Source organism: Drosophila subobscura, chromosome J (assembly GCF_008121235.1).
Source record: "Drosophila subobscura isolate 14011-0131.10 chromosome J, UCBerk_Dsub_1.0, whole genome shotgun sequence".
Classification (NCBI taxonomy): domain Eukaryota; kingdom Metazoa; phylum Arthropoda; class Insecta; order Diptera; family Drosophilidae; genus Drosophila; species Drosophila subobscura.
The window spans coordinates 17,770,504-17,781,986 of record NC_048532.1 but is presented as its reverse complement, the minus strand read 5'-3'; the positions used below and the strand labels follow the sequence as shown (position 1 = coordinate 17,781,986).

At 45.7% G+C, this 11,483-nt stretch overlaps 1 protein-coding gene across 2 annotated transcripts; it reads left to right on the top strand.

Moving 5' to 3' along the window:
- The first annotated feature begins 711 nt into the window (after positions 1-711).
- LOC117892993 (neurotactin) lies at positions 712-11,269 on the top strand. 2 transcript variants are annotated; one of them, XM_034799345.1, is made up of 3 exons: positions 712-1,209; positions 8,155-8,804; positions 8,867-11,269. In XM_034799345.1, exons 2-3 carry the CDS (start codon positions 8,204-8,206, stop codon positions 10,804-10,806), a joined length of 2,541 nt encoding a protein of 846 aa, XP_034655236.1. In that variant the 5' UTR covers positions 712-1,209; positions 8,155-8,203; the 3' UTR covers positions 10,807-11,269. The 2 variants fall into 2 exon arrangements, with proteins under 2 accessions (XP_034655236.1, XP_034655237.1); XM_034799346.1 differs by lacking the exon at positions 712-1,209 and adding an exon at positions 7,958-8,081.
- Positions 11,270-11,483: the final 214 nt, after the last annotated feature.

The following is an 11,483-nucleotide window of genomic DNA, read 5'->3' as shown; positions in this document are numbered from 1 at the left end:
CCTGCTGCTTTCCAGCTGCACGAAATGAAGCGACAATCAACCCTTGAATGCCAGAGCCAAGCATGAATACAATGCTGACCAAAACATAGAGACTTATCAATAATTCTTAGAATTAATCATCCCATGTCTCTATGTCTAATGAATAATGCTCCTAAGTCTTTATCATTTTATATCATGTTGAAATAAGCGAAAGAATCCTCAATAAGTTATTGCAAAGTTACTGCAGCATAAATTTGCTCTTCTATTATTTTGACCGCGACTGTATGCCGGCTAGCTATGCTGCTTGCATGCATGCAAACCTTCCAGCCAGACAGAGTACAAGTACGAGAGAGAGAGAGTGCAAGAAATGTTTGCTCTCTCTCTGCGGGTTGCACAGGGTGTTGCTAGAATTTTGCAACAAGGTATGGCTTCGCAACATGCCGTGGCTTCGCAACATGCTGCGTGTTGCCGAACACCACATCGTGCAAACACACCCTGCCGACGCTGGCAACATTCAAATCGAGCAACATCAGACGTCACAAAACACCGAACAAGAGAAGAGCGCTACTTAAACATTAAACAAAAAAACAAGGTTTGATGAGAGCTAGCGCTCATAACTGCGTTCAAATTTGCTCCCTGAAAGAGCCAAAAGCAACCCATGGGAGAATTTCCCTGACCGTTTAGACACAGGAGAGGATTTCCCTCACCGTTTTAACTTTACTTTACTTTCTTTACTTTTCCGTTTACTTTACCGTTCGAATCGCGACCGCTCGCACGCTCTTTTTTCTGCCTCTGTCGGTCTTCCTCCGATTCTTTGCTCCTTTTGAAAGAGAGGAAGAAAGTGACAATCGCGATAAAAACAAAAATCAGAAACAGACAAATCAAATTAAACGAAAAACACAAAAAATCAAAAAAGGGAAACACTTTTTCCATTCCTATTGTCTGCCGTTCGTCCAAATAAAAAGTGCATTTTACGCCAAGTGAAAAACAAACAAACAAAAATTCAAGTGCAAAAAGAAATCAAAAGAAAGAGATAACAACTAAAAGAAATATACAACAAAATCTGTGTACGCCAGTTATACACACCTTAAAGCATCCTGCAGGAAGGACTTCGTATACATTTTACTCGGATCGACTACATTCGGATTATTCCTCAACAAGCAGCCGAAGTGCCGGCAGCAACAACAACAAGAACTGAAAAATTATCCATTTGCGGGAATTGAGAAACAAGTAAGAACCAAACAATTGCGGTAAAAATTGGTGGTGTGTAGGAGTAAAAGAGACAAGAGAAGACCAAAAGGAATATACAAGTAGGGGAACACAAGGAAAAAGGAATGGGAAAGTAGGGGAAGTGCAGAAAAATGCGAGGAAGGTGCTAGATTTGAAGAAGAGACCCCCTTCAACATATGGAAACTTTTGAGCAAACATTCTTGTAAGGAAATTTTTAAATACATTTTTTGTGAGGGGAGGGAAGTATTGGTAGTATTGGTCATAGGGAAAATATTATAAAAATGTGTTTTCCAACAATATTCCTTTCGAAGTCCCAATATTTCAGTTACCCAAAGTGAAAAGCTTCCTAAAACTGACAATAATAATCCTTTAGTCATCAAAGCTCAAATTCTAATCCCCCACAATCCATTAATTGCCTCTCGAAAACATTAACCAAAGTAATTCCAAGCAATCATTATTTCTCTTGCTACAAGATTTCTTACTCTGCTTCGATTCTGAGCTCTTAATAAGATTAATGGCGCCTCCCATGATTCTATGGAATATAATTCCCCCAGAACACACGCACACCCATCATCATCATCATCTTCGTCATTGTCACTGTGGCTCTTGGGGTCTAATGGCTCGTGTCAAATGATTTTACAGAAGATTTTACTCCATCTGCAACTCCATTACCATCCTTTCTTTGGAACAAAAACATTAACATTTGACATAAATCAAAGGCGTGACAAATCCTTTTGAACATTTTCATAAACAATAATGGGCCTTCTAATCCTCAAATGCCATTCAGAGATGCATTTTTCATCCATCAAGATTTTGGATGCAGACCAAAAATAGAGCGACTTGGGAGAATAAATCTCCAATTAGAGAGATAATTCCATAAACAAATGAAAAGGAAATTAATGAAATTGGGGATAAAGAAACTATAATTCAATAATTAATGAATAGGTGATGGCAATTAATGAGAGGAAAAGATCACAAATGATCCCCCAATAGAAAGTTTGTATTCGGCAGCTGCTGCTCTAAAAAAAAGGGGATCTGCTCTCAGACAACGACTTCCGGGGGGAATCGTTGAAGTATAAACCCAAGAAAACATCAACAAAACCAAAGAAAACCCAAGGAAATATCAAAAAGAAGAGACAGCTGCTGGGGCAGGGAAATGAAGAAAAGTGAAGATTTCCAAGCTGACGCAACATTTGCATTCGAAAAGAGATTTATTGAGGGAACAACTCCCCCCACAATTTCCAACTTCCTTCATTGTTTTGCCAAGTTTTCAAAAGACAAAAGCCGACAGGGGATGGGGCAGGGGGCATGATGATGATGAGTGTGCCACAGTTTCTCATTTTCGTTTGCTTTACATTTCAATTGGAAGTATTTTCTTATGTAATGGGCGGAGTTGTAGGGCGTTGGGGCGTGTGTGTTGACGGCTTTCACTCGAAAAGTAAACAACAATTAAGGGAAAAAGATAGCAAAGGAAATGGAGAAAATTGAAGACAATCCAAACAACATTTTCAACACTTTTTCCCCGCCACCAAGCCTTGCTCCAAGATAAACAACAACAGTTTTGGGGTTCATGGTCAACCGCTTGAGAATTTCCTCAACTTTGTACACTATAAATCCATCAGCAATCTTGAGTTTAAGAGAGAATATCCTGCTGACAATTGACTAATGAGAGGATTATGAGGAACCCTATATGGAGAATGGAGGGAAGGCAGAATAGGAAAAGGAGAGCCATAAATAATTTGTTGACAATTTCAATTGCCTTCTAGAAGAATTTCAAGCATTTTTATCTTGCTAGAAATCTTTGCTTATCTCGCTCTTTCCTTCTTGTCGCAGAGGGAACTGCGCAATAAAATAGGAATGACGGAAAAAAAGGACAAAAAAACATCGGATGCGCTAGTCGACTGAAAGGTTACCCTTTACTACGGTTTTCATATATTGAAACTTGTCTTAAACGCTGTATATTTCCATGAGTAAGGCATACCCTAACGGAGGTATCAAATAACTGAGATGAACGCATTTCAAGGTTATTCTCTCTCTCCCTCTGTTGCCCTGTACTCTCTTCAGTGTAATAACAAATTCATAAAAATTCCCTTTTTTGAAGTGGTATTACCCCTGCCCCTCTTCGTCACTATTCTTGTTTGCTCTTCCCCCCCTCTCTCAGAAACCAACACCACAAGAGAGCGCACTGGCGCCTTCCGGAGGGGAGAGATCCTTTGAGGTTTATTGTGAGTGTGTGTGGAACACACTGGTGTTTACTCGTTTACAAATTTCCGCTCTCTACCTGCACTGCTGCCTGCTCCTCTGTGGCCTCTCTGGAGATTATCATCTAACAAAAGGGAAGAAAAAGAGTTAGGGGAGGAGAGCACGTGCACAGCAAACCTTTTGGGGTTTTGCGGTTTTTGGTTTCTGTGCTTCTCATCATAGCTTATGCTCGAGTGAACTTGGCACCCCTTCCCCCTTGGCACACGTGGCCGGGGTCATCATTAATCATCCCACTTTTGATTGGAATTACGTTCTCCCCCTCTATAAATTGCCATGAAATTAACAAACTTGAAAAAAATAAGCATAATAAATTGTTATATCCAAATACTTTCAAGTTAATTTCAAGAGGTGGACCCTAAGGGCATACATAAATTCATTCAGTTGTAACATTTCAGTTTGTAGAAGAGCTTTCTGGCTATAAGCTTCCTCCTCCACCTTGCAAAAAGTATAAGCTGCAAAAGTCCATTAGCATAGGCCATCTCTCTCTTTCTCTCTCTCTCTCTTTTGTATGGCGTCTGGCTGACAAATTGACTTCGTTAGGGAGTCACTCTGCTGGAGGGATATTTGAGGAGCAAATTGAAAAATTATGTTGTGGCCCGAGGATATTGAATCTGCAGCGTTGATTGCAGGAGCAACAGCACTTGGGGGAGGCATGGTGGGGCTGCTGTCGCGTAGGAGCAGGAGCCTTCTGAGGAGGAGCCTGGAAATTGCATTTCCGTTGATTGCTGTTATTGTTGTTGCGGTGGCGGTGGCGGTGGTAGCAGCGGTAGCGGCTGTCTAGACAAATTTCCTCGTTTCTCTGTAATTATAAATGAATGTTTGTTGGCTTGTTCGTTATCATTGAATCTTTATGTCGTGGGCTCAGACGCGCCGAGTGTGTCCTGCAGTTGTACCAATATCCTGTTTAATTGAGCATAAAAAGCACCCACACACGCACATGTGCATAATAATAATAGTGTAAAAGTGAGTGTTTTTTATTGTGCCTCCGTCCTGCTAGCACTCACCTATCAATCAGTACAGCCATCTCCCTCACTCTCTCCCTGTCTCCCTGCGACACCTTTAATGCCGGCTCACACGCACAGACGAGGGCGGCCAGCGCCATCTGGTGGTTTGGTCGCAAGTCAAAATAAGCAGAGAAAGGTGAGAGAGAGAGAGCGTGTGGGAGTGTGAGTGGGAGCGACTCATGTGAGTGGCATGAGGACTGTGCTGAGTGGGAGTGTGAGAAGGATAGGTGAGGGAGATGGGGGAAAAGTGGAAGTAGGATTGATCGAATAGAAAGAGTAAAGTGACAGCAGGAGCGAAAACAAGAACAGTAATAAATAATAATAACAGGACGCAGGTCTGTCGGACCTTCTCTCCCACTCCTCTGTTATGTCTGCTTCTATTTTCAATTCCTACCTCCTCCCCACACCTTTTCGTTTCATGCTTCGCTGCCATTTCGTGTGGGTGAGTGGGAGAGGGAGTAATAGACACACACAAACACACACACAGGTTGCGTCTTGAATGACAGTTAGCACTGAAAACTTGTGTAGCAGTTGTCGCTTTCTCACTCACCGTAGCGGGGGGGCTTATCGCCCGGAACACTCCGCCCCTCTCCCCCGCTCTCTTTGTGAAACAATAGAATAAATGGCCAAAAGCAATTGCATTTTTATGCATTTCAAAGTGGTTCCTGACATGTCTGCGAGATATGGGAAAGATATTCTACGAGAATTTATGTATTTGTTGCGCCTAAGCTACGGGGATCTGTATACATGAGCTTACACGGCGCTTTGGGGGGTGCCAACAAGAGGGGGATTATCGTTGGACATGGCCACAGTGGCACAAAACGGAATAAAAGTGCTACAAAAAAGAGATTCGAAATATTTACTTTACTTTTGTTATATTGCGGCCCACTGTAAATGCTCTTTAAGCGTATCCCTTGCCGCATTTTGTGGTCAACTTTTTATGTTTTTACGGCAATTTCCCACACACACACACAAAAAAAGGAAATTAAATTTTGGAAAGCTGTGGGGAGAGATATAGAGAGTGGGAAAAAGAGGGTGGAGTAGAGTTTAGGACATGGAGAAGGAAGTCAAAAGAGGGGAAGGAAATTGCATGTCAAACGCAAGTTTCGAATTTGATTTAATTTACGAGCCAAGACAAATTACAGCCGCAGCCACCAGACAGCCAAACTTTGCGTCGCTTGTCGGTCACATATGCCACAGAGAAAGGGAGCGAGAAAGAGAAAGAGAGAGAGAGGGGGGTGGAGGCCATGGGGGAGTGCGTGTCAACAGGGAACGCTTTTCCTTTGTACCGCTTTTCGCCGCTTTTTATTGTCTTTTTGGGCGCGTCCATTTGTTGTTTTGTTCGGACGCCGCCGCAAACAATTCTCAGCCACAAAAGATCTCATTCTCAGCTAATTAACAAAACTAAGTTTAGACGTTGAACTAAATCCATCTCTAAATATTTTGCACTTTAAGCTCTGGCTTTATAGAAAAATAAAAAAAAACTCTAATTTATTAATAAATTCCTTTGGCAATTGTTAAAGTGACAAAAGAGGCTGGGATCAGACTCCAAGTGTTGTATAGGGAAGAAAGTACGTTTCATATGTATAAGAAAGCACTTGAAAAATTCCCTGATAACCAGCAAAATTTATTCCATTTGGCAATGCCGTTGTTTTGCTGCTTAAATTTCCCATAAGTGAAAGGCTTTATTAATTTCTAAAGACCCCAAAGACTCAAGTAAATATTTGTTGTCGTCTTGCTGCTGCTGAAACGCACTGTTCCAGCTACTTCCAGTAGACATTTGCAGCTACTCCATTTTCCAGCGAGTATTCTGTAATTACTTTGACCTGCATTTTTGCAGAAGGAGAAGCAGAAGCAGAGGCAGAAGGAAGGAGGAGAGGCTTATGTAGACTTGTGGCCCCATGACTTGTGTCTGCACTTCGGGCCAGAGAATTAGAGAATCGTAGAACCAGACAACACTTATCTGCTCTGCCCTGCCTGCTCCCGCTCCCCATACCCATCCTACCCATTGTCGTTAATGCTTTGAAATCCGATTCAATTGGATTTCTGTGTGTTTCTCTCGCACATGTGACACTCTTTTCACTTTCGATACGCAATGCCTCGGGGGTTTGGTTTCGATTTTCCTTCCACTTTAAACACACACACTTTTCCGCAGAGAACGAGAGAAAGAGCGGGCAAAAGGCAAAGAGTACGTAAGGAAAATGGTGATAACATAGCAACAGATTATTACACGCAATGCGTTTTGAACTTTAAGTTCAAATTTTAATGGAATTTCGGTTGATTTACATGACAGCCAGAGCCAGCAAAGGTCGAGACCTGGCATCGTTTTTCCCTCCACATTTTCCATATCTTTTGTGTTGCTTGTGTGGAAAACGGGGAAATAATGAGTGTTGGGGCGCTGTAAAAACTCTGAGCTGGAGATGCCCCAAGCGTGAGTGCGTGAAGATTATAGTTTAGTGTGTCAATGGGGGAGGGATTCTAGGAAATTCAATGAAATCCATTGATAGGCATGGGATGGCAGAGCAAACAGTGAACAAACTCTTGATTGATAAGCACTTAATGAGGTATTGGATTGAAGGAAATTGTAGATGATCATTGCTCAATGTTTTATGTGGGTTTTGATACCTTTTGAAGCGTAAACTTGACCAAAGATTGCTGAGGTTTTCTGGGAAAGAAGTTTTGAAGTGATTTCTTGATCAAATTTCATATCAAAATCTATAAATTTCTGTTCCTATGTATTATCCAGGAAACAGCAAAGATTTCGCTCTTCATGGAGTACATTTTCACTGCTAAAGCTGCCATTTTCCTTTGCTCTTTAAGGCCTTCCTGCCTGCCTAATGATCTCATAGATCATGTCTACAGTCAAAATGTCAACCTAGAGTCACATTTTAAACGTTTTCGGTCTCTTTTTATCGTGCTAAACAATTCCCCTGACTTTTGGTCATTTCTAAGCTGCAGACGTGATTTTGCTACCGAAGAACATCCGCTAATCCTTCGATCCCGCTGCGGCGTTACCTTTTCTAATGACCAAAATGTCCTTGCTGCGTTGCGACGTTGATTTTATAGGTTTTCGCTAATTAAAAGAACATTTTCGTAGAACGTGAAACGTGCAACGTGTGAACGGGGCAGCACGTACCAAAAAGCAGAAAGAAAGAGCAGGATCTAGGACATGGGACAGGGATCAGGGATCAGCAAACCAAAATGAACGTCTTGCTGTCGCAGCTGAGCGCAGCTGTCGCCTCAATAAATTTGCGGTCTTCCCGCCCCAAAAAAAGAGAAAAACGGGAATGTTGCAATGGAAATTTGAGCAATTTTCCATGGATTCTACCTGGGTAGAGCCGGAGCAGAAGGTACGTGCGCTGCTCAGGTAGAGAAAATGATGGAAAAAGGAAAAATGCAGAGAGGATCAGGACGGGTCGGGGTGGGTATAAAGTACGCTGGCAGCCGGCAGCGGCAGCTAGAAGCATTTCAGCCAGCGATCGTGATAGATCCTAGATCGTAGATCCCTAAAAAATAGAGACAAAAATATATTCGAAACGTAGAAACTATACAGCAGCTGTAGAACCAAAGTGTAACCTAGTTAGTGGCAGAAAAACTAAGTCAAAGGTTGGTGCAGGCCACGCGGGAAATACTCTACGAACTTCCACTAAAGATTTTGCTGCCTTTCCTTTGCTTGCAGAATTCTTGCAGAGTTCTCTAAAAACGAAACTTGAGCGACAAAGACAATAATGGGTGAACTCGAGGAGAAGGAAACGCCGCCAACGGAGACAACGACCGCGCAGCAGGAGACGCTGGAGGAGCCCAAGGAGACGGACAAGATGCTGGACACCACCAAGAAGACCGAAAAGACGCCCAGTCCGCAGTCATCGAAGCCAGCCACCCCGAATGCGGGCAAGAAGTCCCCAGTGGGTGACAAAAAAACTGAAGAGAAGGGACATGAGATCATAGACATACCCGAGGAGAAGGAGAAGCCACAGCCGGTGGAGGGCAGCGGTGTGGCTGAGGAGAAGAAAATCAGCAAGGAAGAGCGCGAGGTGAAGCCCAAGAAGATACCGATTGGTGGGCTCAAGCTGCCAGGTTTCTTTATGAAGAACAAACCCAAGGCAGAGGGCGACGGTGCCGAGGGGGAGCTGCTCGAGAAGGATGCCGAAGACAAGGACAAAGAGGCGGCAGCTCTCAATGGAGATGCCGCAGCAGCAGCTGCGGCGGGAGCAGAGGCCAAGCCGCGTCCTGGCTTGGGTCAGCGCCTGCGCAGCTTCTTTGTGCGCAAACCCAGCGCCGAAAAGGAGAAGAAAGCGCTCGTCAATGGAGATGCGGATGCCAAGTCGGGTATGTTACAGATTTTCCCCTGTTTGTGTGCCCAGAAATTACTTTAAATTTCCTTTCTTTAGAAGCCACTGCTGAGGCTGCCGCTGTGGAGGACGCTGCCGTGGAGCCGCCACCAAAGCGTGGACTCTTGAATGCCATCAAACTGCCCATTGCGAACATGATCCCCAAGCAGCGCAAGAACGGCGACGATGTGGAGATGGGTCTGGGCGGCAAGGCGGGACTCGCATCCATGGAAACGCTCGATGATTCACTCAAGGATCAGGACACTGTGGACCGTGCGCCCGTGAAGAATGCCAATGGCACGGATGACATCAAAAGTGAACTGAAGGATGAGAAACTGGCTGCCGAACAGAAGCTGGCCGCCGAAGAGGATGAACGCGATCGTCCAGTGTCGCTGCTGCAGCGCCTTCGTGGCTACAAGTGCAGCGTGGATGATGCTTTGATTGCCTTCGGGATACTCCTCTTTGTGCTGCTCCTGGCGGTGATTGGCTATGTGCTGACGCACGAGACTTTGACCTCGCCGCCGCTGCGCGAAGGTCGCTACATTCTGGCGGTCACCGGCTGCGGACCCGTGGAGGGTGTCAAGGAGGATGGCGCCTTTGCCTTCCGCGGCATTCCGTATGCCAAGGCACCCGTGGATGAGCTACGCTGGCGCCCGGCACAGCTGATTGACAGCATCGATGGCTGCTGGAATGACACGCTGCAGACGCACAACAGCAGCGTCGTGTGCACTCAGCGACTGGGCAATGGCACCACTGTCGGTGATGAGGATTGCCTCTTCCTGGATGTCGTGACGCCCCACGTGCGCTACACGAACCCACTGCCCGTGGTGGTGCTCATTGGCGCCGAGTCGCTGGCGGGCCCATCGCCGGGCATACTGCGTCCCTCGGCTCGCTACTCGCGCTCCCATGATGTGATCTTTGTGCGGCCGAATTTCCGTTTGGGCATCTTTGGTTTCCTCGCTCTGGACGCGCTCACCAAGGAGGCGCACCCAAGAACCTCCGGCAACTATGCGCTGACGGATATCATTGCTGTCCTGAAGTGGATTCAATTGAATATCGTTAATTTCGGCGGAGATCCCAAGTCGGTGACGCTGTTGGGACATCGTGCAGGCGCCACTCTGGTCTCGGCGCTGGTCAGCTCCCCCAAGCTGAAGGATTTGTACACACGCGCCTGGTCCTCCTCCGGCTCGGCCATATTCCCCGGCAAACCCCTGGCCGAGGCGGAGAAGCTCAATCAGCAGCTGATGGTCACCTTGGACTGCAGCGATGTGGAGTGCCTGCGCGATGCTTCCAGCGAGAAGCTGTGGGCCGCCACACCCGACACTTGGCTGCACTTCCCGCAGGATCTGCCACAGCCGCAGGAGATCAACAGCGGCAGCCGACACGAGTGGTTGGTGCTGGATGGGGATGTGCTCTTCCAGCATCCCTCAGAGTCGTGGAAGCGCGATCAGGCCACCGAGCAGCCGCTGCTGGTTGTGGGCGCCACCGCCCACGAGGCGCACACCGAGAAGCTGAGGGAGCTGCACGCCAACTGGACGAAGGAGGAGGTGCGCGAGTACTTGCAAAATTCACAAATTGGCGCCCTGGGCCTCACCGATGAGGTGATCGAACGCTACAACGCCACCAACTATGCCGCTCTGGTGTCCATCATCACGGACATACGCACCGTCTGCCCGCTGCTCACGAATGCCCGCCTCCAGCCGAGTGTGCCCTTCTATGTGGTCACCCAGGGCGAGGGCGAGGACCAGCTGGCGACAGTGGATGCCGATGTGCAGGCCATACTGGGACGCTACGAGCCGCACACCGTGGAGCAGCGTCGCTATGTGTCGGCCATGCAGCAGCTCTTCTACTACTATGTGTCCCATGGCACGGTGCAGTCGTTTGAGCCGCGTCGCAGGGTCATCAATGTGGGGCAAGATGCACAGCCGCAGGAGGACTACGAGCATTGCAATTACTGGATTAGCAAGGATATAGTGCCGCGCTATGCGCGCATCGATTGAGCGGGCAACTAAGAGATGAAACCAAAACCCCAAAACCCTACAACTTTCTCCCCACACTTTTTTCTTTGACTCTTTGTAAATGGTTGTTGTCTGCATTGTGTCCAGGGGATTCGTTTTGATCTGAAGCTGAATCCCTGACCAATGCACACAGCTACGCCTGCTGCCACTTCCTTTTCAGCTCCTTGGAGCCAATCGTTTTGCATTTAGTTTAGACTCTAAGTGACTCTAGTGTTTATGTATGAATACTTTCTGCCCCTCACACTCTATCGCTACTGTATATTTAGTTGTCTTACAATTTAAGTTACGCCGTTCTTTAAGTATCTCTTATGTATCTCTAACCATATAATAATACTTATAAACATAAAACGACGATTAAACTTATGCGCTAATCTTACACAACACGACACCACACACACACACCCCCAACACACAACACAACAAATATATAAAAATTATACTTGAAAAGTATAGTCTAAACGTCTTTCAACTCAAGAACTAACTTTAGTAATACAATATGCAGCAAAGGATATTTAGAAGCGACAGCAAAATGACCAACGATGTAGAAACTTCTTTTTTGATAACGACTTTATAAAGGGGAAATCCCCAACTCATTTAGTTTTAGTTCATTTAAGCGGGAATTCTGTTGTAAACATTTTCCTCGTCCGCTAGAGACTGCG

Coding starts and splice junctions, on each gene's coding strand:
- LOC117892993 (XM_034799345.1), top strand. CDS start 8,204: ATGGGTGAACTCGAGGAGAAGGAAACGCCGCCAACGGAGACAACGACC. Junction 8,805..8,866: donor AGATGCGGATGCCAAGTCGG/GTATGTTACAGA, acceptor TCCTTTCTTTAG/AAGCCACTGCTGAGGCTGCC.